This window comes from Miniopterus natalensis, chromosome 7 (assembly GCF_054644295.1).
Source record: "Miniopterus natalensis isolate mMinNat1 chromosome 7, mMinNat1.hap1, whole genome shotgun sequence".
NCBI lineage: Eukaryota > Metazoa > Chordata > Mammalia > Chiroptera > Miniopteridae > Miniopterus > Miniopterus natalensis.
In genome coordinates, this window is record NC_142087.1 from 75,177,033 (window position 1) to 75,203,327 (window position 26,295).

The 26,295-nt window shown below is 39.9% G+C and overlaps 1 protein-coding gene across 1 annotated transcript in view; it reads left to right on the forward strand.

Annotated features, from left to right (window-relative positions):
- The first annotated feature begins 654 nt into the window (after window positions 1–654).
- Window positions 655–26,295, forward strand: part of PTPN1 (protein tyrosine phosphatase non-receptor type 1) — a 62,816-nt gene continuing 37,175 nt past the window's right edge. Inside the window, exon 1 of the mRNA XM_016214410.2 lies at window positions 655–750. Coding sequence (XP_016069896.1) covers window positions 688–750 — 63 coding nt within the window. The 5' untranslated portion in view covers window positions 655–687. The remainder of the gene's footprint in view (window positions 751–26,295) is intronic.

Below are 26,295 nucleotides of genomic sequence, written 5' to 3' on the forward strand. Positions count from 1 at the left end.
CCCCAAACGGAAATCTTGCATTTTAGTACAAGGACAGTACAGAGAATAGGGTCCTTCCTCAGCAGCCCGGTGAATCATGAAGCTCTACGTTTCATGAATAAACGGGCGGACATCTGGCCAGAGGTGGGAGGCAGGAAATGGGGCATGCTTTTTAGGCCCATATTCCAGCTTGGAGCACTGAGGCCAGGGCCCTGGCGTTGCAGGAAAGATACATGACTACTTCAGGGCCATCCTGTGACTCAACAGGATTCCTAGAGGTTTGATCTCAACATCCAAGGAGGCCTTGCAAACCCAAGGCCCAAGGGTCGGGCTCTTCGGGTCGCCTAGGCAACGGGCTTGCGCCACGCCCAAGCTCGGAGTTTCGGAGGGGAGGAGGGAGCGAGCACGGCAAGAGGTCTCGCGGGGTTGAGGCCAGTAGCTCCAGCACCTCCCCCTGACTCCGCCCCGCGGAAGTGCTGGCCGAGCTGTTCGGCCGCTGATTGGCCTTCACGCTTGAGGGCGGAGCCCACGGCAGCGCTGTGCGTACTTCCGGCTGCCGGGTTGACATGAAGAAGCAGCGGCTAGGGCGGCGGTAGCGGCGGGAGCCGAGGCTTGCAGCGGGACTCCCGGCGGAGTGCGCGACGCGGCCTAGAGCGGCAGACGGCGCAGTGGGCCGAGGAGGAGGCGCAGCAGCCGCCCTGGCCCGTCATGGAGATGGAAAAGGAGTTCGAGGAGATCGACAAGGCCGGGAGTTGGGCGGCCATTTACCAGGTGCGGGAGTCACCCGGAGCGCGGCAGGCCCTTCGCTTAGGCCGCGTGAACCTTTCCCTCAGATCCCCGAGCCCCGTGCTCCCTGTGGGTCTCGACCTCTGCCCCGGCCCTGCTGCTTGAGTATTCAAATCCAGCGGCGGCAGAGGCCGGCTCCCTCTCTCTTTGTCCCTCGGGTGGGCCTTCGTCCCTCCCGGACCTCGCAGCCCTCTTTGATCCCCCCTTACCTCACATCCTCCAGCCCGGTGACCTCTCAAGCCTGGAGGCCGCGGGGTCTCTGCTCTCAGCGCGAATCCCTCGCACCCCGACCCCGCCCCCCTTCCTATCCACTCTTTGTCCCCTGGGGTTGGTAGAACACCCCACCACTTCCTTTTCTAGACTGGACCACCTCAGACTCTCTTCCTTTGTCTCCCTGGGGGAAAGGGTTACTCCCCCTCCCTCCTTCACATTTCCTTTCCCCTAGTCTCAGTGTGCGTCGGGAGCCCCTAGGATGACAGTCCCTTTCCCCCTTCCTGTTCATTCATTGAATGGATTTGAATCGACGTGCCTGTTTCGTGCTAGGCACTGCTTAGGCGCTGGAGGTAGTGTTTCCTGAATAAGACTGACAAGACCTTGTCCCTCGTAGAGCTTAGAGTAAAATAGGGCAAACACATATGCAAATAATTTCAGATAGTGTTAGGTGCTGTGAAGAAAACAAAACATTATATCGGAAGATGGGCCACCTTAGAGAAGGTCAGAGGAAGAGACATTTGCTCTGTGAGCTGAATGAGGAGCAGCAGCAGGCCATGGAAATACCAGGCTAAAGATCCGTCCAGCCAGGAGGCCTGAGGTACCCACTTCAGTGGGGCCAAAATATTACCCTTTCTGGTGGGGACCAGGGAAAGTTAACATTTTTACCCTGTGAAATAGCATCTTTCCCTCATGAGTATTTTACCCTTTGCTCATGGCTGAGATGATTGGGTCTTCCAAGTCTTCGTCTACTTGTGGGCTGTGGTGGTTCATAAAGAAAAGTTAGGAAGGTAGGGTTTCTGACATATCTCTAAAACATCAGGTTAAAAACACGAAGCGGTCTGCCTTCACAAGCAGCTAAACCCTCTCAAGAAAATATGTGCTCCTGATTAAATGTCACTGCGGGGGTTGTGAGGATTAACCAAAACCACACTCGGTATTTTAAATAAACGATGTACAGAATAGAGAGATTTTGTTGCTTGTGTAAAGGGAGAAGGCTGTTTATCCTCTTTCCAGCTTATAAGCTCAAAAGGCAAATTGTGAGATCTATCAGCTGGTAGTATTAAAATCTATTTTGAGCTCCACTTAAAAAGGAAAAAAGCTTTAAGCAATTCTTTGGTATGCTTGAATAACAAAAGCCTTTTTTTGGCAGCCTCGGTTTCTTGTAGATTTGCATCAAGCTTATTTGTCAGGATTCTTTTTACTTGGACTATGATGACTATCAGTTACTGATAAACTAATATTTATAACCACTGTAATCTGTATAAGCTTGATAGATAAATATATACAGTTTGTATCCCATGTCTAGTCTTTCTGAAGTAATTGAGTAAATTCCACTAGTGTCTTTGAGAATGTGTAGACATGTTGTCTGTGTCAAATTTAATGCAAAGGAATCTAAAGTGGCTCTACAGGAAAAAAATTTTTGCTGTGAAGTGTTGGATATTATGATCTACCCTCTCAAAAGTGGAGGTGGCCTCCATGAGGCATTCGGGAAAATCTGTTATACTGAAACTGAGTTGGCAACAACAAATTCATATTCTAAAAACTCATATTCTAAAAGAATTTGATTTCTTACTGTTTTAGGCCAGAGCTTGGAGTGTGTTCATCTTTAATTTCCCGTATTGTTCTTAAGTTTCTCTACTGCATTTGAACTCCAGGACTTAGTCAAGATTGCTGTATGTTGAGATTCCCTCAGCTAAATGGACTGCCATGTTCCTGGAGGTGGTTTTGTTTGACCTTAGGAAGTTGTCCATTATAGGCTTTTTCACCTCTACTGTACAGGTATTTTTCTTTTCTAAAACTGAAATCAGAAGCACTTCTCCTTGTTGAGTTAAAAAGTGGCTCTTTATTGGGCAGTATGACATTTTTTAAAATGTAGAGTTCAGATGACCTTGAATTGAAAGTGGCACATTTCCCAAAGTATGTGTCAATTTCCTGAAACCATTATTTTTCAGAAATTCAAAGAGATGTGTTTCAGGTTGGAAGAAAATGGAAGTTAAAAAATTAACAATTCATAGCATGTCACGATGAGGACAGACTTGTACAAAGTCATTTTGAGCTTGCTTATTAGTCTGTTGTGATTAGAAAAAGATAATTTCTCTTAAAATTTTGTAAACAAGGCAGTGCAGTTATGTCTCGGGACACTAACTTCTTTTCTAACCAGAACAAAAAGATACAGAAAGTTGGCAACAATTGGGAAATGAACAAAGGGTAAAGTAGACTTGAATGCTGAGGAATGTGGTAGCTTAGAAAACAAAAGTGTCAGGCAAAGATTCTCTGCAAACTTAATCTGATAAGAGTGAGCATAACTGTTTTTAATTGTTAGCACTAATAAATAGCATAGTTACTAATAAGCATTTGGGTTTATAAAAGGTCAGCTTTGATAACATATGTAGATGGCTTTACAAATTGTTTTCTGTCACTTAAACAATTGTATGCTTGGTTTGAAAAGTGGAAGTAATACTTAATGAGCTTAGAGTTTGAGTTGGTCTGGCTCTCCAAGAGGAGACAGAACACAGATAGAGAAAAGGGATTAGCTTTTGGAGCTAGAATGAGAGAAGTGAGGGCTTGAATGAATGAAAGTAGCTGATAAGCTGCCCTGCATCTGTAGTTTAAGATTTGGGTCAGGTGTTGTGCTCTTTTCTCATCTCTAAATTCCTTGATTCTCTGACACTGTTCACTACTTCTCAATGTGAATGGTTTGATTGTTTCATATAAAGGAGGTTGCAACCATGGCTTGTGACTTGAAGGCAAGATTTATTCCATGTTAGAGGCAGGCTTGTAAAATAGGCCAGTCTTCCAAATGACATTTGTTTTTATAGCTGCTTTCATTATGAAATACGATCTAATGCATATCTAGATTAAAACGATGTTATAACAGTAGTTCACTAAAATTCTTCACTGCTGTATACAGCTTATGTTGTTATAGTCCAAGATGAGTATTAAAATTTCCCAATAACACTTGTTTAAATACCATTCTCTTCAAAGAAAAAACTGAATTTTGTGACTCACTTCACTTAAAAAAATAAGACAGATGGAAATATTGGGAAGTTCTAGTCATCTTGAGTGACCCATTAGATCTAAATGTACTTGTTTAGCCCTGGTTTTAGTGAACTAAATTTAGGTGTCTGATCACCACTTTGGAAATGGCGTAAAGACCTTTGTAATTGTCTGGGCTTATATTAAATTAACTGGGAGCACAAGGAGAAATAGTGGAGGGAACTTTCTGCTATCATTATTTGTTTGACATCACTGGCATATTTATAGGAATACTTTGGTACTTTGGGAAGTACATAAACACAGGTCAGCTGGGGGATAATGGTAATACACATGATCTTCAGTTGCCAATTTTCTGCATTTTGCATTTTAGCATGAATAACTCCCCAAAACCTATAAAAATACCTGGTATTGAATAATGTGAATGAATGTATGCTGAATTTCATGATAGAAATGAATATTGAAATTTCCTATAGGGGGTTTTCAGAGTATAAATTTGGAATAATGACGTGCCTTTTCTTTCCCTCCCTCCCTCCCTCCCCCCCCCTTTCTCTCTTTCTCCTTTCCCTCCCCCCCCCTTTGGTATTGTTTGTTTTCTGATCTTTTAAAGAGTGCAGAAATTTTGTCCTGTTATGTGCTTTTAATTGCAGGTACTTTTTCTTAAGCCTACCTGAATCCATATGTATTTTGCATACACTGGCATTCCTCCCTACAGTGTTTGTGTTTATTCGTTCATGGTAACCAACTAATACTGATAGGTAGGATAGGCATGTTTCTTGCTACTATCCACATTCCAGAAAATGGGAAGTCTAGCTGGATCATTGTTTCCAAGACAGTGTAGTTTGGTACCAGGTACTCAGTGTGTGTTTTGAGTATCCCAGAGTGATGGGGGCTTTGGACTAGTTCTTGATTCCCCCTACCATATTTTGTTGATTGGTCACCATAGCATTTTTTCTACCACCTCAGTTGTCCAAGCTCTTAAATTTTGCCTATAATACTACAGTTGTTTCTAGTTTCACACTAGAAATGAATGAAACCAGTTACATATTAATATAGTTCCTCAAAGTCTCCGTATCTCCCCCTACCCCTCCATGTATATTCTTCACATAATCGCTGGTAATTGTGTTAAAAACAGACCTGAGCCTGTCATTCCTCTGTTAACTACTTCTAGTGCTTTCATAATACCTGTAAGGTCCAAACTCTTTACTTAGCATCCAGCCATCCCCTCCCATGTACCTTCTATTCTAGCCACACTAGAAGGTACAGCATTCTTCAAACTCATTCATCTCTTTCATTCCTCTATACCGTGGTTCAACACTTTGTCTAGCCTGCCTTTCCCACTCAGATGTGTGCCTCCTCACACTAGATCTTTGCTCTCTCACCTCTGTGTTTCCATACAACTTCATACTTATCTCTTCTGAAGCCTTGCTTCCATGGGAACTGTTTCTTTAGATCCAGATCTATCTCCTCCAGGGTCCAGGTTTTCTGAGGCCAGCTAGCCCACCTCTCTCATTCATCTTGTGTCCTCTGCACCTGGCACAAAGTAAGTGCCTAACAAATGCTGGAATTGAATTGGTTGTCAGCACTTTGCCAGGCCCTGACAATATAAAGACTTTGGACTAATTCCAAAGACTTTGGTTCTCAACACCCGTTCTAAGAAGGGGGAGATGATAGCAAAGGTCACTATCATCTGCTGGCAGAGGTCACTCTTGGAGAAAACCACCACATTGTGAGCCATGGCCTGATGAGAGGTAATTTAGCATTGCCCACTTGGTGACTTGGAAGAAAGGCTTGAATACTTACCTAGTAGAAGTTGATACCACCAGTTTGTTTCATAGGAACTTTAAATTTAACAACAGATTTATACTTGGCCTGAGGCAAACCTAATAGGAAGTTTGCAGGTGATATATCTGTCTAAGAATTGTTGAATTACTCTGTCCTCATCACTTCTGACTTGTTCTTACATGCCTTGCATGTAGTTGGATTGTAAAATGGTTTTTGATTGTGGGATATAAAATATGGTTCTCCGTAAAGTAACAAGCCTACAAAGTCTGATTTTTTTCAAAGTATAAATTGTAAAGGCTGATGTTTTTGGCCTTTGATCAGACTGCCCTTCGGGCCAAGAGAGTATTTTAATCTTTTGCTTTTTTTCTAGTCTTAGCTCAAAAACTAACAATGCTGAGTAGGGTCCATTACTTTCTTTGGGCTTCAGTCCCTTCCTTTGTAAAAGTTATCCTGAACTAACTGATCACCAAGTTCACTTCAAGTAATAAAAGTCTTTAATGTGCTCACAAAGAAAATTTAGTGTTCCTGATGTAATCCTTGTAAAACACTGCAATAGGTACTCAGTTTTATAAGGTGTGTGGGTGTCGGTGGGTACAGTTAGGCTCAAAAATTTATAGGACTCAATTGACTATTTTTTCCCAAGAGGTACTAAACATTCTTAATAAGTAGGGTTCATTTGATTTAGTAATGTGGGAAAATGCGTAGCCCTGACACATGAGTTATTTTTTTCTCTTAAGTAGCAATTGGGTGGTTTTTCCTGTAAAAGATAGAGGAACTGATTCTTGAGAATTTACGAAAGATTCAACCCAAGCTAGGTACATGAAGAGTAGCTGCCCTTTATGTTGTAATTTTTTAAAGAAACCAACATCTGGTCTAAACTTCATTTGAATAGTGTGATAGTTTACATATCTACATGTTTGAGAAGAAAGTACCTAAGTCTCCAGCATTTTGAAATAAGGCTTTACTTTGTGTAGATGTATGCTTCCTAGGTCGCTAGCTGCTGCCCTCTCCTTTTTCAAGGCAGCTTGACATAATCATGAGTCTAACTGACAGTTTGTAAATTTTGAATGTCTGAAAATTGGAAACAAGAACATTTCACATGGAAAAAAATTTTTCCCAAACATAAATAGCCAAAGAAAAGTGTAGCTCCCCCCTCTCCCACCCCCAAATCAGTTGACCTTTGGAATGTGGTACAAGTCACACTGGAGACAAAGCAATAACTACTGATAATGATTTTCAGCCTCTCTCTTTTTTTGAAGTAACATGATTCAATTAGCAATTCTGAATGCTTATGTTTCTACCAAGGCAATGAAGTTTTATGGTACAGCATTGTACTTAGAATTGGTGCTTCCAGAAGTTAGTTCTTTAGTATGGACTCAAAAAGTAAACATGGCTTATTAGCAAAGTGATGCTTGAGGCCTGTATTTTCTTTGGAGATTATATGTAGTCCCTGCTACTATTAATCTAGTACTGTGCCAAGAAATTCTAAATCCTTTCTGAGGCTTAACCGCTGTCGATGGTAACCTTTGGGCCCAAGTGGTCTGTGTCCTGGGTGGGCTTCTCTTTCACTGCAGAGGTTTCTTCCAAAGGCCTGAGTGAGGCATGTTTTCTTTACATATGAACAAGGAAAAGCCTTGACCGTGTTTGTGGCTTTTGTGGGTGAGTGACACCGCTTGCAAAGATATGATGAGCAGAGCAAAGGTAGGTTTCCGCAATTGTATTTTAAAAATTTATTAGTTAACGATTAGAGAAGGAAAACTTAACCTTATCTCCGTTACTCTGTTATAAAACATCCCTCCCCCTTTTATTCTTCTTCATGGGTCTCTTATTGGTGCTTCTCTTCCTTTTGAAGAATCTCATTTAAAAGTTGCCATGCCGAGTTCCAGCAAACAACTTAGCTAGTTTTCATTCTGATGCATACTGATTAACTGGGAGGATTGTACACAATTGTGAATTGCTTCCAGGAAAGTGGCCATCAGGTAATTATTCCAGATAGTTGGAGCTCTCTTAAGAATGTGGGCTTGCTTAAAAATGTCTGTGAATGAAATCAATTCTGAATATAACTTCACTCAAGAGAACAAACAGGCAAGCTGCATTTAGCATAATATGGTAAATTAGCTTTATATTCCCTGATGGTTAAACATTGGTCACTGTTATATTTATTTCTTTCAGATTTTCAAATAGTCAGGGTTTAGTTTGCCTCTGCAAGGATAAAGGCAAAAGATGCCTTCATGGGGGTCACAGATATTTGTTTGGCTCCCTTTTGCACTGAATGGAGGGGCCTCCGAGAAGATACCCAGTGGTCTTTTTGGGGGAAAGGATATTTCGTTCCGTGTTTTTTGTTGACATAGGTTTGCTTTGTTGTTTTTACCCTGCTTTGGGCTATATTTTAAGAGCATCTTAGAGGAAGAGCATTATTGTCGTCTACCTGGACACCACTGCTTTGTTGGCAGGGTCTTCAGGATCATCCTCGGAGATTGGGGTGAAATAGAATGGTGCAAGATCAGGAAGTTGCGTTAAACCACATGGGGTTTACAGGCACAAGGCCACATTTCTGGAGCAACCCTCAGTATACCAGGTGACTTAGCTACACATTCAAGGGAGAATTGGTCCACATCTCCCTTGAATGTTCCTTGGGAATCCACATCCTGTGATGGCTGGGCTCCCAATGAATGGGTCCGTTATGTGGTACCATTTCTGAGTACATTTAAATGTTCCTTATGTTCTACTGACAGTTTTCTTGATATACCCAAGGAATATTAGTGTCATTAGCAGTATTTTATTTCATCTGTTTTCACCACAAACAACTACTCAGGTCTGCTACTTCCTCTTTTTTCCGTACCTACTAATAAGAATGCTTTTGAGAGTTTGAGTAACAATATTGAAGAGTCTACAGTAGAACTTGGTAGCTTCTATACTTATCTTTACTTCAGCACTTGGTTCCATCCTTTGGGAGCTTGAATTTTCCCCAGAAGACTTATGGAAACATGGTTATCATGCAGAGAGGATCACTGTAAAGGTAGCTGAAGTTGAACAAATCCATTACCTTTTTTTTCATGAATGCATATTTGTCAACTAAACTTCCTTTTGTAACTTGTTCCACTTCTTGATGACAACAAACTTTTGTGTTTCCCAATAGACTTTGTTAGTTGGAAGATGTTGCTTTTGAAAGTAGAAAATAAAGGGCTGTAGGAGAAGGGGGCAAGCTTTAGTTTGAAGTAGGAGTCTGGTATGTCCCTAGTGCTCAGTGTGAAATACAGCTGGAGATGGGTGTGGTCCATCATCTGAAATTTCCTATCTTCAGTTTGAGGAGGTGGTTACCATTCTAACCACTTAAGAACTGCACGATACATGCTGTTTTATTCACAGGGCAAAACTGCGCTCTAATGGTTTCCCTTGCACTTGCCTTCAAATTAATAAAATGTCATTTTTTGGTAATGTTTACATGCCAGATCCATTTTAGAAGGAAGAAAGGATACAGCTGAAGTTAAAGGATTAAATTGGCACCACACCTTTAGTTTTGTAAATGCCTTTAAGTGTTTGATTTTTGTAGGTTGATCATAAGGAAGTGATAAGTATGTTAGGTTATTTGTGGTTTGAGCTAATTTTAGTCTCCTATTCTCAGCTTGCTTTATATCCTTTGACATTAAAACATGCTTTCTAGAAAGACAAATTTTGAATGTAGGGCACAATCTATATTCTCTACTTAGGCTACATTTCAGAAAATACTTCTCAGTTCTTTGGAAGTTGGACAGCTTGAAACATAGTAACATTATTTGAAAATCATTGATTCCTTTGCTTAGTGGCTCTACTTTCCCAGCAAATAAAGTAGATTCTTTCAAAGAGGTTTGGAACTCTTTTTCCAAGCCAGTGGCTAAAAGGGCGTAGTTGGTATTAGAGGATTTAAAAAAAATTCTGACCAACCTGAGATGCATCGAAGGCCTTGACCTGTGTATAGGAAACCTTCCCCACCCTGTCCCTTTAGGTAATAGAGCCTTTTGCTTCTAAGGGCTAGAGTTTGTGTCTGTCTGCAATACTGGTTATTGGTTTCACACCGAACAATTTTGCTTCAAAGCTGTATTCCCAAGCTGCCCTGCTACCCTTAACCAACCACCTCAAACATACATGCCTCCAGGGACTTGTGAGATAATGGAAAAAGAGGACTGGTGCTTCTGAGTCTGCCTTTGACTGTTGTGGGACCTGGAAGGAGTTACATGCAGGATCTGTAAAATGTGGTGATTGGGCCAGACAGCCTTATAGCATGATTCAAATCTAACATTCTGCAATGGTCACACGAGGCAGGAAAGTGGGACAACCGTTTTGGAAACATTTGGGGCTTCATGTCCTACTCAAGCTGGATTTGGATGTTCTGTGATCCTCCTTATCTAAAAGTGGGACAGAACTTTAAAATTTCATGTTAACTCAAATTAAAACTTTAAAAAAATCCATTATTATGGTCTTAAAAATAATAAAACACTCTGTGAAGGCATAAATCAGACTATTTTATAAAATTACCAAATGCCACACTGATGAATGCAGTTCCCTTTAAAATTTTTCTCATGTCTAAAGGGGATTATTGGGCTTTGTAATTGGTTCAAAAACTCCATTCAGGGGAGAAATGTACAGTCTGATCCATGTTCTACCCTTATTCATAATAAAACTCAATAATAGCTAACATTTATTGAATTCTGTTATGTGCTCCGGGCACTGTGCAAAGTGCTTTGCATGCAGTACCATTTATTATACACCATAAATTGGTCTTTAATAGCAGGAAATGTTTTAGGAGGACAATTAGGTGTCAGAGCCTGGATGTTCTTCTCTGCCTGAGGTCCCCCATGTCCTGAAGCCAGCTTTACATGCTCATCCTGATACACAGTTGCAAAGAGAGATAAGGAATTGTCCTAAGCTTCCCTGATTTTTAGGACAAAGGAAGGGATAGTTTGTAGATTTTGACCTTTGCCCAGTTTTCTGTCCTCTTACCTAGATATCACAAATTGACCACCCAAAGTCAGATTTTGCTTGGTCCACGTAATGTTTTAACAAAAGGAAAAAGTTTAATTTTTCACCATTGTTTATAAATCAGGAGAAATTGCATACAAATCTGAACTTCTGGCTTCTCTTGAAAAACCTGAAAACCGTACTGTCTGGGTCCTCACTGGCTGCTCCTGCTAGACAGACGCATGTGTGTTCTTCAGTTTACAGTTCATGGCAAGTCATATTGTCCTCACTTACGTGTGCTACTCAACCTTAGGATGTACTTGAGTTTACAACCTCTACTCCAGGCTGGGTTTTTTTCTTGGAGTTTGATGTTAATGTTAGATTTAAGGTAATTTAAAAAAGGATGTTTAGCCCTGGAAGTAGCTGATGTACTATCTTTAAATAAAGCAAGGGAAGTCTAGCTAGAGGTAAAAGTTCGGTGGCTAGTGTGAAAATGCCTGAGAGAGTGCCCTTGACATTAAACTCCATGATAAAATAGCCCAAATGCTTCTTTCCTTCCTACCCTTCCCCTTTCTTTTTTCATCTTTAGGCCCCATCTGCTATTTTGAGGAAGTTGGAAGCTGCCACCATTTTTTCCACCTTGGGCAACTGAGTATGACTGTATTTTTGTCCCATGTTCAGTTATTTCCGTGAACTATTTTTGATGACCAATTTGGAAATTAAATTGGGTGGTCCCTATGGAAATTGATAAAAAGGAATGTGCTCGAACTGAGAAATATAATAAGTGTTTTTAATGACTTGCTTTTTGATTAGGAATGATTGACTGTTTATCATCTGTCTGAGCTCATGATTAGATGGTTTCTCCACCTTACCTTTTCTATCAAGGGGTGAAATAAATGATAGCCATGATAAAAATAAAATAAATATATAGGTTTCAAAGAAAATGTCTTTTTAAAAGTCTATGTTCATATTTAGCAATGGAAGGACATATTATATTTGTAGGACATGCTTTTTCTTTGATCCTTCTTGAGCATCTATTATTTCATAGAGATATATTGTACATGACAAATTAGAACAAGCAATATGTAGTTAGGGAAGAGTCTTTACCATTATAAAACAATCAAGGCCTTTGTTCCAAGTTTTGTACCTTCCTTCCCAAAGCTGAATCTCAAAAGGACAACCAGCTTGGTGGTCTAGCATTCCTGAATTCATGTGGCAAGAGTGCAAAGCCCCTTTACACTTTTTTGTATATATGAAATTAAAATCAGTAACTGCAGACTGCCTTCTCCATGAAGCTTTTCATCAGTCCTTCATTTCTTCTACTGTTCTAGATTGTAAGCTCCTTGAAGGCGAGTCCATTTAGTTACTCAGCAAACACGTGAGCAGCTGCCACGTGCCAGGCTCTGCTCGGTGGTGAGGGAAGCGGTGCGCAGGGTTTGCTCCTTGTCCTTCAGAAGCGTGATGTTTAGTCTCTAGTCAGCAAGTGGGCTCAATTGAGACAATCCCAGTGCAGAGTCTAAGAGCTCTCGTAGCCCTAGGTTCCAGGCATTTGGGGACGCTTAGGAAGAGGTAGTTTAGTGCAGTTGGGAGCAGGAAAAACAGAAGATCTATTAGGTAAGGATAGTCTATAAAAGTAGCATCTAAGTGAAGATTCCAAGGGCAAGTAGGTGTAAGCCCTGTATGTTCTCCAGACCCCTAATCTGGGGCTTGCTTCTCCTTGCCCTTCTCTGTTCATATTAAATGCTTTATTACTTAAGCTTGAAAGCATAGGAGCATATTTAATTTTCTTCCTCTTAGGTCTTAACCTTTCTCCTTCCATACTCCCCCCCCCCAATTCATATGCCTTCTCTCTGTCTCTATGTCTGTCTGTCTGTCTTTATATATATGCAAAAGGAGGTTTATAGTTGTGAGTACGCAAAACACAGTTTATTCTTGTATTATTTATAATTATTGTATTATTTTCCAGATGAACAACTGTAACCCTGCTTTTGCCCACCCATGTATATATGTATATATTTTTTCCTCTCTCTCCCTTCTTTTCTATTTCCTCTGCCATTGCTTCTCACCTTGAATGTGATAATGACCCTGAACCCTTCCAATAGGGTGACATAGTGGAGGTTACATTGTGGCACTGACCTCATACCACCATATAGTGAAGTAATCTGTGTAGGTGTCTTCTCCAGGAGGATGTTTGTGTCCTGGTAATTTTTAATAGCCCTAAAGCACCAACCAAGGTGTGTTGCACTTAGTAGGCAGGTCATACAATATTCATTGCAATGAACTGATAACTTTTGTGTAAAGAGTTTTATTTTTCTTATTGAAGTATGTTTGCAGATACTCTATTTATTCTGTACAAATAATATATTTAATATGCAAAGTATTTTTAAAAAGAATAAGACTGACTCACTATGAATACATTGAAAATATGTGGCTAGCCCCCTGATTTGCAGCTGACACTATGAGAATAAAGATCTCATTTATTCATTGTAAAGTTTAAAGGATATTTTTAATGACACTGGCTGGCTCATCCCATTATGTGGTCTGTTTATTAGCAGTTCTTCATACACAGATGGCTATGTTTGAGTGGTTCTTTCAAGTCAAGTACCTTGTAAAAGAAGTTTACTGATAATTATTGTACTTTTAATGTCTAAGTGATAGGCTTTAAGTTTTAGGCATTTTAATATTTTGGATGTGATTACAAATTCTGAGACTTTATGATTGACTTAAACACAGAATTATCATCTTGAGAATTCTAAATGATTTACTGATTATTGCTTCTTTTCCATTCACACATTTACTAAACTCTTTCCTTGCTATATACAGGCAGTCAGGATTAGATATCTGCAAACCGTTAAAGTTAGGAAAACATCTTTTTTCCTTCCGATTCTAGCTATGAAGGTCGTGTATGGAAGTGGGCCTGAGTTTGACAATTAAAAAAGTAATTGTCAATTACTAGTCATTAAAGACTTGAAAAGGGGAGAGTTTTCCTTAACAATGGATGACAAAATAGAATAAAAGAAGCTTTGACTATTTTTCTTTTAATGGTGGGGGGGTGATTAAGTGTGGAGTTTTTTCCTCCTAGTTTTATTTGGAGTCATTTACATGTCATTGAGTAGATACAATAGAACATACATAACAGAAGTAGACAGATTCACTAAAATATAGCCATTAAATGGCCAAAACATTGCAGGGGAAAGTAGTTGCTTTTAAGACAGGGTGGGTAAGAAAGAATTGTAAAAAGGCATCCTTTACAGAATAGAAGTCCATACTCTGGATAGGACCTCCAGTTCATTGGTTACGCTTTGTCTTCAAATTTGCTGAAGAAGGAGAAAACACTTGGGGTTAGAGGGGAAATAAAGTTTTGAGTATGTGTATACATCATAGAGAGGATTCATTGAGCTTTCTAGTCAGTGAATTGCCATATTGGGGAATTGTTTAATTACTTGCCTGTATTATGCTAGTTTTATTTTAAACGGGCCCCTCTGCCTCCCTTCTACTCCCCATAGTTTACCTGGCTCACAAATGTTTTCTGTTTCAAGGCCGCTGTCAGCCCTGGGCCGTGTCAGCATTCATTCAGGCAGTTGACCCTACACCCTCACCTTACCCCCTGGGAACTTCTCCTCCTCCTGCCATCGCCTTCCTATAGGCATGCCCTGGCTTTGTGATCTTTTCTCCCTTTGACAGATCATCTGGCTCAGCCCTTCTGCTCTCCAATCACGGCCTCATGTGCTTCCACATGCCCTCACTCAGTTACTTCCCTCCTTTGAGTTTTCTCTTGCATCCAGATTTTCACCTGCTCCTTTCCTGACCCCAAGTCCACTTCTTACCTTATGCAGCTAAGACCAGGGTCAGTCACTTGATATGCTTCCTCTCCAACACTCCTAGCCCTTTTGCCCGTCTTCTAGCCATTGTCATACTTGACCAGCTCTCGCTCTGGACCAGGCCAGCCACCTCCCTTTCTCCCCTGGGCCCAGACTTGTAAGTGCTCCTGGAGAAAATCACTTTGTAGATTGAGCCACTAGAAATCCAGCCTCTAACCTCAGGTCTTTCTCCCTCAGTTCTGGCTGTCATATTGAAAGCTAATCTGCCATCCCTTCTGCCTCATTTCTCTCACAAGGAAAAAGGTGCCTTTGTTTCTGTCTAAGGCAGCCCCGTATCTGTGCTCTTAACACCTTCCCAGCTCACCTGCTCAAGTCAGGCATCAAGTCACAATTTAGAGACTCTTTTAGATCTGTATCCTTAGCCCTCCCTCTCTGTTGCCAATTTAAGCATTCTCAAACTTCCTGCAGCTGTAACTCCCTGAAGCCACTGCTGTATCCTTTCCTTTTCCAGTTGAAATGTTTGAAATAAATAAGGCACTGTGTCCATTGTTCACCTCCTGGTCACTCCTCACCCAGGGAAGCTAGGCTCCACCCTTCCAAGCCACTAACGTCATTCTTGACTGGATACTATTAGCTTTCCTTATTGCTTATCCACTGGATATTTTGCATCCTTATCATAGCACCATTTAACATGGTTGACCTCTGTTTGCTTCTTGAATGTCCTTTAATTCCAGTTTTCATAACTCTTTTTTCCTTTTTCTTCCTTTTGTATCTTCTCTTTCTCTAGTTAGTTCTAACTCTCACTTTAGTGGGGGAGCTCCTCAGGGGTCTCCGCATGCTGCTCTTTTCCTCTGACCTTCCTCAGTCAGCTGTGTCATCTATGCACCCGGGAAGTAGTAATGGCCCTTGAATTCAGAGCGTGTACACACACATTCCTGCACTCTGGTACCCTTTCAAAAGCACCTTTAGTTCCTGAAATGGCAGTGCTCTCTATCTCTCGCAGAGCCTTTGAATAATGCTGTTTCCTATGCCTGGAACAGTCTACCTTACTAATTCTCGCTCTTCTTCCAGTCACACATTTTAGGCATCTTTTTGAGGATAATTTCTCTGATTTCTCCTTTCCCCAGGGCCAAGGTAGGTGCCTCTAATAGGTCCTCCCATGGCTTCTCTACTTTTCCCTTTCATAGCACTTTGTAATTATAATTAACTGTAATTATATCCATTTTTCTCTTATAACCTGTTTACTTATCTATTGCCAAAGTAACCATCAAGTCTTAGAAGGGGCAGGACTGCTTTCATTTCAGTCATTTGTATCTCATAGTACCCAGTATAGTGCCTGGCATATAGAAAGGACCAAACAAATAGTTCCTAAATGAATAGATGAGCTGTGCTATTTTTAAGGTTCGTGAATTGGAAACTGATGGATAGGGAGGCATCGAGTTTATGGTATTGTGTGAACCATGTGATACTGACTCACCATCAGTTTATCACTTTGTTTTCTCTGTTGTCCTTTATATTAATTTTCTCCATGTGGCATACCTCCCCAATGAGATTAAAAGCCCCTTCTGAGCAAGAACTGTGTGTGATTCTCAGTGTCTCCTTCAGGGTGCCGTGTGTGTAGTCAGACTTCATTTCAGGGGCCTGATCCCAGATGTATATGATGGAACTAAGTCTCATCTGTAATCTGTCCTTGTATTCCCCAGCTGGTGTCCTGTCTCTGTGCCATGCACAGACCATGCCACTGTGGAGGGGCAATTTCCCTGTGGCTTCTTAGCTCTTGTGTTCCAGCGTGCTAGCCAAGTATGAGAGAGTCAGTGGTATGAGAGAATTTCTTGTTCATACTTCATAGGTTTGGTAGCTAGGACTGACCATGCTGACAGGAAATAGAGGCATTTATTTAAAGCCAGAGAGCTGTCAACTTGCAGGAAGCGAAGCTCTTATTAGCTTATGATTTTGTGGTTGGTTTGGTGGTCCTCTCTAACAGTGAAGAACTGGACAAGAATGGGAGGAGCATGTTTGGTCTCTAAAGTTACATTCTTTTTCCTAATTTGCCTTTAGAATTTCATTTGTTTGGAATTTCCTGAGATTTTGATCTTGCCAAAAAGTTCACAGCAAAAAAATCTGGGCAGGTAAAACATTTGCATTTGAAATGAAATCATTGTTTTTGTTTTTAATTTTTTTCCTTAACATATATATTTTATATACCTTTATTGATTTCAGAGAGAGGAAGGGAGAGGGAGAGAGAGAGAGAGAGAGAGAGAGATAGAACTGTCAATGATGAGAGAGAGTCATTGATCAGCTGCCCCCTGCACGCCCCCCACTGGGATTGAGCCCGCAACCTGGGCATGTGCCCTGACCGGGAATCAAACCGCGATTTCCCGGATGCTAGGTCGATGCTCAACTGCTGAGCCACGCCCAGCTGGGCTCCCTTAACATATTATCCTTGGTTCAGCCCTGAAGATTATTCTGTTATTTGTAGGTTTCAACTTTTCCCTCGTATTCTGGATCTTTCAAAATGAGTGGTTTTTGAATGGAGAAGAGAATAAAATAAATGTAGAAGCCCTGTTCTTGACTCGGCAAGCGTGGCTTTATATCTTGGAGGGGAATGGTGTATCTAGTCGGTGACGAAGGGATATTTAGAGTTGGTTTGGCTTCTTATTCTGTTCAATTTTTTTTTCTAGGTTTGTTTTTTAAACTGGAATTTTTATGTGAATGTAACTGAATTTAGAATAGAAGGACTTAATTTCACAATTTGCAGAGCACTTTTCTCTTACCTATTTTATAAAGACAAGCCATTGTGGTAAATGACCAGGGGCAAGGATTGTTTTTCAAAAGAACTGAGATGCAGCATGATGAAGTGGTCCTAGGGCAGACCGGAAGGGAATCCTTTTCTTTCTGGTGCAGTGTGCTTTCCTCCAGATGTGCTGCTTTCCTGGCATACCAGGATTGCCTTTCATCAGGGTAGCTGAGTTTAAGCGGAGTAGACATTTCATGTCAATTAGAGCAATGATTGGGAATCCGTTTAACAAGATTGAGGGCCAGAGGTGGAGCAATTGAGAACAAAGTAGAAATAAAGCTTTAAAGACAGGAGTGTCAGCCAGAGTCTTAGAAAAAACGTTGAGGGTTGTGTGAGAAGCAATAAGCATTTGTATTCCAGTGTGTTGGGCTCAGACATACTTATTCGTTACTCATGTTGTAGTCTGTGTGTTACTAAGTTCCCACCCACAGTCATACTCTTCGTCTTGTTTTCCCCCTTCCTTGCTTCCCTCCTTACCACCCTCTCCTCCCATGGCTACCACAGCCACCACTAGCAATTACCCACATGCTGGATCTTGGGGCTACTTCCCTATAAGGACACTGGGCATGTGGTGTTGGCTATAGACGTGGTAACCAAACTCTGTGGGTTCCCTCCCTATGTACCTCATGACATTTGACAGGCTGCAAGCTAGCAGTAAACGGCTGCTTCTGCTGTCTAATCTGTCTGTAGTTCCTTTCTATCTCTGTATTTAATGGTACATCTATCCTTTCCCAGTGCCAGTTGAAGAGGATGGATGATAGATGCATATGCTTAAGCAAGTTAGGAGAGATGTTAATAACAGCTGGGAAACTACAGTCGTTGGTAAAGTTGACAGGGTCCGTTTGTGGCAAAATTTTGTGTTCATGAGTTTTGTTTTTTATTTGTTTTTTAATATCCCCATATAGTCCTTTTTAAATCCATAGGCTTTGGGTCAGAGCCATGGCTAGTCTTATGTGTCATGGAGTGCCTGGCTTGTGATGTTCAAAGATTATTATTATTATTTAAGACTGTCCCCTTAAATCTTATTTCGGTTAGTTCACAGGAACAATGTTGAGGTGCACTTTTCTGACTGGCATGGAGTCAAAATGGTAACCAAGCACAAAAGTAGACAGTCCTTAGTGCACGAATGTGTCTCCTTCTGAAGTTTGAAAGTTGGTTTGTCTAAGACTCTGATTATATTTTTCTATAGAATCAGTATTATGAATGGTGGTTAAGTTCCAAGCTCACCCATGGACATATTTAATATGCAGTATACCTGAAGTATTCCTCTTAAGATAATACAGAATTTCCCTACAGAACTAAATATGATCATGATTTACTACATATAATATAGAACATTACATATAATAGTGATTTTATGACTAGAAACCATTCTGGCTTCCGCCTGGGGGATATTGACTCCCGTAGATTGTGGAGGGGGATAGATTCCAGGGCGCCGGGAGTGGAGCAGAGCTGCGAGAAATAGTTAGGGTGGAGTTCTAGGGCTGGAGGGCAGTGACAGTCAGCTCTCAGGGACACTTCTTGGGCCTGGCTGTCTCTTCATTACGGCCTTTTGTTTTCTTCTGTTTTTTCCTTGGTTACCATTTTTTTGCTTTTGACCAGGGTTTTTGCCTCTTGTCTACAACTGAATATCCTACCAGAGTCTCCTGTTTTTTAACTAAATATATAATCATTTAGAGCTTTACTAAATTAAGTGTTGTAGCAGAGTTTCCACATGTTAATTTTGCTGTGAGAAATATAGAATTCCAGATGACTAATCTTTATAAACTGTGCATGTATTTCAGTCATATTCTCCTCTCTTGTGTATCACATTGCAGAAAATAACAGCTTTTCTGATTAACATCGCCTCTCTTGGTTATATTTATTATTTAAGATTAGTTTTCAGATGAGACCTTTCCATGACAGTACATGAAAGTATGGTGTGCTTCCTTCCTATTTAAACCCTCTAAAACTGTCCCCTGCAGAATTTCTTCTACCAGGAGACTGGATAAACCTATGGGTCGGTCATCTTTGTGGTTTCTTATGGCTCAATTCATGCTTCACATGGTAAAAAGGCTTGGCAACATAAGGCAGTCATAACACATGGGACCTGAATGGCCTCATAGGGCTTGGCTCTCACAGCATTGTGAAAAAAATAATTTGTCTCTGGGACTCTCCTCTTCCATAAATATTCCATCTCCCTCCTTGAAACCCGCAGGCCCTCACCCAAACATGGCAGAGATGCTGGGGCACTGAGCTGTTAGCTGATGAAGATAACAGGCCTGGGATGTTCCCTTTAGCAGCTGGTGCTTTTAAACCAGCTTGTGGAGAGCTGCAGAGCTGGAGGCTCCCTGCTTGTTCACATATAGCTTTTGTCCCTGATTTGAGAGCTGCTCTTTCATTTCTCACCAGAAAGGAGCACCTGTGTACACTCTTACACACCCACACCCACCCAGAAAGGAAGGTTTGATGTACCACTTCTGAAAGGTTCACTCTGGCATCATTGTAACAAAGAAGGTGGGTCAGGTGGGGCTGGAGGTGAAACATGGCTGTGTCCCAGAACTATACATTGTTCCATGAGTGTATTCTGGCATAGTGTGATAGAAGTTTCTGGCATTTCCCCCCCCCTTAATAGTTATGAGCATAGAAGGTAGGGGTGTTGCTTTGCCATAGAAGCTGTCATATGAAATAGCACTTTCTGCTTTTATTTCATTTTTAATTACTTTTTGTTAAGAGTTTTTATTTGTATAATTAAAACAAGATTTCAAAAGAGTTTGTAAATGGCAATGCTGAAGTTTTCAGACTCTTAATTTTTTTTTTTTTTTTTAAACATTATTGTTATTGTTGCACTTTCTGCGTTTAGCAGATTTTACTCAAATGACACTTTAGATTGTCTCTGATTCACTGGAAATTCTGAGAAATAATTATTTCTGCCAGAAAACATTCAAACACTTAAGTCATTTTTTTAACCTCTGCAAATATGCCTCATTCTTAAAAATATATCAGAAATGGGTTACTCATAAAATTCTATATATTTTCTAATGCATTCTTTTTAAATAAAATAGGTTTCTACAGACTTTCTCATGCTTTTGTTTAGAGGATGCATTTTGTAATATAGAGCACTGCTTCATCTTATCTTATGAGCTTGAGTTTTAAAAAACACTAACCATTTATTTTTATATTTAGAAATAGAATAATTATAAAATCAGTGGCCCCATGTTTACAAGTGAATATATGTATCTAATCTTAGTAGCACTAACTCTTTAATTTACCCTTGCATACATCGATTGCTGAGTCCTCCAACTTTACTTAGTAGAACCTAAAGTAACCTTCAACTCTTTAATTTACCCTTGCATACATCGATTGCCTAGTCCTCCAACTTTATACTTGAAATATGCATCTGAACCTCCTTTCTTCCCTTTTTGCGCTCTCCTCTTGAGTTGGTTCAGGCCCCCCTCATCTCGGGCCTTTTACAGTCACCTTCAGCCACCCTGTCTCTCACAGGTCGAGAAGTGAAGTTACTGTCCTATGTGAGAATTTCAGTGGCTTTGCATTGCTGATAGTATAGTGTCCAGATTCTTTGTCCTCGCCTAACACAGGTGTTTAAAGCAGGTCTGGATAAAGGGGTCCCTCAGCTCTCCAGGCCCAGCTGTCCCAGCCAGCCTGCCCCCAACCCCACACTTTCACCACACACCCCTTGGTGTTATATGTTCCCTCTGAGCCCTCACCATTCACCCTCCTTTCAGCTCATATTCCCTGCCTCAGTGGAGCACATGCCTCTCACACTGAGCCCACTTTTCTATTAAATTCCCTTTTTTTTAACTATGGGAAGTATTAATATATGCTCTTTCTATTGCCTCTGTGAACACATTAACTTTTTCCTAATTCACCTGAGGAATCCATCTGCGCTAGGGCTAGAAAATTGGGATTTGGTTACAGAATGCCACTTAGAAAGAACATTCTCATTTTCTGACATGCGAAGTAGCATGCTATTCCTTTTTAACACTTAATAACAGTTAATATGAATTAATATTTTTATTCTAATGCTTACATATTAGTTTCTTCTTGGCTAAAATATGAAACCTCTAGGACTTTGTAATCTTGTCTTTCACATCTTTGTAGCCTCAGCACCTAAGGTACCATTGTGCTTTGCATTGCCTTGTGGAATCATATCAGGCACACATTTAACCTTCCTTAGTTAAACTATATGTACTGCTCTTCTCCCCAAAAAGAAAAAAAAGAGAGAGAAACCCCCTGAAATACTACATTGTCCTATCAAACCATACCGTGATACCCTTTGTAGGGAAAGGGAAGCTAAAGTTGAAAGAGAAACAAAAGAGATTAAGATCCAGGCTTTAAAATATCTAAGGCTTCAGTCCTGGCATTTAAGGCATTCTTTCCAAAGTTAATTTTAATTATATGCAATTTTGCCTCCTCACTGACTGCAGAATAGCCATATAAGATGGTGTACCTCTGTAAATTCTTCAGAAATGTTTGTAGAATTAAATAAACTACATGAAGGACTCATCACTTGAGAATAATCTACCTAACAATTATTCTTGAACAGTAGAGTCCTAATTTTCTCTCTAATCCAGTATGATGGTCATCTGTAAATTCATATATATTATGTTGGCACTTAATTCATTGAAACTTGATTGGGTGACTGCAGTTGCCAAGCAGTGTGCTAGGCACTGACAAATTCAGGGATGATCAAGAGCACATACCCGTGGTCTGTCATAATCATAGGAGGAAGACAACATGAAACAGTCACACAAATGATTCATTTTCATTGCAGAGGAAGTGCTGTAAAAGAAAAATAAAGAGCAATCAAAGTGTTGAAGAAGGAGCTTTAAGCTGGTTTGAAGCAGTGCCTGGATGCTTAAGTGAGGTCTAAAGTTTGGGGTGGGCTAGATTTGCGGTTAGAAGAGGCTAAGCAATTTTCAAGAACACAGATGAGGCATGTGTGGCGGGGGCATTGGTCTCCAGAGTAATCACCTCTTCAGGTGATGACTGAAAATAATATTTCCCCTTGGTTTATTCAGTATTTAAAAATTAAGAATTAATCTTATATTAGAATCCCATGACTTGTTAAACAGCCCTATAGTCACTTTCCTCATATTCTTTGAGATTTTAAAAATCTTTTTTAAGCCCTAGCCAGTTTTGCTCAGTGGTTAGAGCATCGGCCTGCGGAGTAAAGGGTCGTGGGTTCAATTCCGGTCAAGGGCATGTACCTTGGTTGCAGGCTTGATCCCCGGCCCCCATCGGGGTGCCTGCAGGAGGCAACCAATCAGTGTGTCTCTCTCACATCGATATTTCTCTCTCCCTGTCTCTCCTCCTCCCTTCCGTTCTCTCTAAAAAAATCAATGGGAAAAAAATCCTCAGGTGAGGATTAACCAAAAAAAATTTTTTTTAAATGTTCCAAGTCTTAATAATATCCTTTCTCCCCTTGTTAAGAATTCTTATTTTTCTAATCATATACTGTATTTTATTATGAAGTGATATGTTTACTGGGGAAAATGAAATTTTTCTTTATACTATCGCTATATATTATAAGTACTGGAAACATTTTGTCTATATTCTGCCAAAAATATTTTTAATAGAGATTTTCACTGAGGTAATTGTAGATTCATGTGCAGTTGCGAGAAATAAGAGAGAGATCCTTTGTACAGTTTACCCCCTCTCCCCATGTAAAACTGTATGTAATACTATATCGCAGCCAGGATATTGACATTGATACAATTTGCCCATGTTATTCAAATTTCCCCAGTTTTACTGCTACCTATTTCTGTGTGCATATTTGTTTTCCATAAACTGTTGTATTAGTAATGTTATTTTTTGATGTGATTCAGTTTTAGGTTTTCCCCCCTCAAAAAGCATCCCTCCCCTAATCATATATCCCTGTCATGCTCTTGTGTGTTTTCTCTAAGCCTATTTAAGAAAGCAGTTACTTGTAAGAGAAATAAGTAGATGGAAAATAGAAATGTGAGTCTGAATGTACTTTACCAGCCTGCTGATTGTTATAGACAGTTTAGCCAGTTTATAGTTTCTGAGTTTCTGCTGAAAGATAATCTGGATGGTTTCCAACCAAGAGAGAATCATTTAGTGCTATTCAAAATGGACTGAAGTGTCAACTATGTCTGAAAAAGGCCTGACAGTGATATAAATGCCAAGTTGCCTGTAATTCAAGCAAAGCAGAGTAGAAGAATAAACATTCAGGGAAAGTACCAATAACAAAGGAGGCTTTGAGATCTTTGCTCTTAATCTTGAGTGAATATTTTTCTCAGAAGGTAATAGATTGTCTGATTTTCCACTGAATCCCCCTCTGTGGGACAAATAACCAAAAAAATACTCACCACCTTGGTTGGAACACATGTGGTCAGTTGATTTTCAGTGGTCATATGATTTTCATATGTGGTCTGGTTTTCAGTGTTGCTTGAATTTTCTAAATAAGAATATGTTACCTTTATAATCAGAAAATATTCCCAATCATCAATTTTGGGGTATAAAAAGGAAAGAAATACTTGATAAATGAAAAGTAAAAAGGAAGTTGTTTTATAGTAACTGAGTTCAGACATCATAGAGCAGAGGAGAGAAGCCAAGATGATTGATACTGGTTGTCAAATTGCATGGGGTAGCTAAAAGCACATCAACCAGATAGTCAGCTGGAAAAAATTTAAAAGCAGGAGATAACTGCCAAGGGACTCAATCCAAGCAAATTGAAAGGACCTGAGAAGAAAAACTAGCTAGGTGTGATTGTCAAGTTAGATTTGGGGTATTAAGAAAAGGGAGCTCTTTCTGTCCAGAATAGGTTCTTTCAGTGGAGGTTGGTCTCTCCCTAATGAACAATAACTGTTGAGTTGTAGCTGGACTTAAACAGGAGCTCTTAGTAACTAAAACTTAGGAACACAGGAATAGAAGCAAGCTACTTAAACAGGGAACCTGTTTAACAAACCTAACTGTTAAAATGCTGAAGTTATTTTTTAAAGATTATTTATTTATTTAAATATTTTTATTGATTTTTAGAGAGAGGGAGAGAGAGAAACATTGATGTGAGAGCAAAACATCGGTAGGCTGCCTCCTGCATGCCCTGACCTGGGACACTGGGAATCAAGCCTGAAACCCAGGCATGTCCCTTACCCGGAATCTAATTGGCAACCCTTCAGTGCACAGGACGACGCCCAACCAACTGAGCCACACTGGCCAGGGCACTGAGGTTGTTTTTAACTTACTCTAGCTTTTACTGAACATTGTTTTGGAGTTTCTAGATAAAGTAACAAGGTAAAAAAATTAAATTATTGTTAAAAATATTGGGAGTGACTGATTAATTCTGTTTGCCAATGTGACTGATACACATAGAAAAGCCAGTTAAAAATACATGAGTAAGTGAAGGTAGGTTAGAAGGTTGAGTAACAAGATGATATTATAGAATAATGTATATACCATGAGCTGGTGTATATAAAAACAAGCAGTTAGAATTCATTATTTATGTTTGCGTGTGTTTGGAGAAAAGTTGAGAACAGTAGACACTACTAGACTGTTAACATTGGTTACATTTTTTTCATTATATCTTTGTATTTTATACACTAGAATTGTTTATAATTTTTGAGGAGAAATTTTATGAATGATAGGTGTTTTGGTATTTAGGAATGTTTGTATTTTCTAATGGTTACGTCTTTACTAGCCGTGTGTATTATATACCTGTGGTTCCCTCAGTTTTGGGGTATTACTGTGATTCCCTTCTGTGAACAGTATTGGAGTAAGCTACTACAGTCCTGCACCGCATAACAGCATTTTGGTCAACGATGGACTGCATATACGATGGTGTATGCCACCTAGCCTCAGTGCGTAATAGGCTATACCACCTAGGTTTGTGTAAGTACACTCTAAAATGTTCACACACAAGGAGATCGCCTAACGGCACATTTCTCAGAATGTATCCCTGCCGTTAAACGGTGCATGACTGTCATCGTCTGTTTGCCTTCCCTTCCCTCTCCCCCAGCATCTGATTTGAAGTGTTCACGGTTGATATCTGAGGATTCTGTTTATATCTATGAAACCGATCAGGAAGATTATTCTACTTTTCAAAAACTCTTCCTGTTCTGCCTCCCATACTCCCTTTTTGATACTCTACGTTATACAGTATACCGTCTCCCTAATAACCTACCCTTTTGTCTTAGACCTACTAATAAATACTGATGCTCATTCTGAGTTCTTGCCTATGTCTCTGTAGTCATTGTTTGCCTGACATTGATTCTCTACTATCTTCCTCAGAAAGGGTTTATAGAAACAACATTCCGTAAGTTAACAGTGCATGTTCCTAACAGTTTGTCTGCAGCCTTTATATTTTGTCTATATATAAAAACCTTTGGGTCCTATTTTCTTTCCTAAAGTAATTTCAATATGTCATTTCATCATCTTCTGGTATAAAACATTGCTCTTGGGGTTTGACGACCTAATTATCTTTCCCTTATAAGTGACTCGGTCTTTTTGCTTCAGATTTTATTTTAACCTTCTGTTTCAAAGTCTAATCATTTATTGTATTTCTTCTGTTACATTGTTTTGGTTTCCTTCTTCAAGGACTCAGCTTCTTATGTGTATGTTTGATCTTCTTTGCCTATCGTGTTTCTTTCACTTTCTCTCAAAAATTTTAAAATCTTTTTATTTAAAAAAATAAATGAAAATTATTAAATATAATTTCAAAAAATTAAATATAATTTCAACTTACAGAAAAGTTACAGCAATAATATAAGGAACCTATTTCTGTTTGATTATTTCTTTTTGGATTTTTAAAAACTCTTCCCTATTCTGTTTCTTTTAGGGCATTAAAAATGTTTATTTGCTCTTATGCTCTCCCTTGTTTCATCTTCATTTCTGAAAATACCTTTTTCTTTCTTTCCTGACTTCTTTCACCTCTTTCTGAGTCTTCCTTTTCTCCAGTTACCTTGTATCTTGATTTCTCATCCACATTTATGTTGTTCTTCCATAGCTTCTACCATTTCCTTA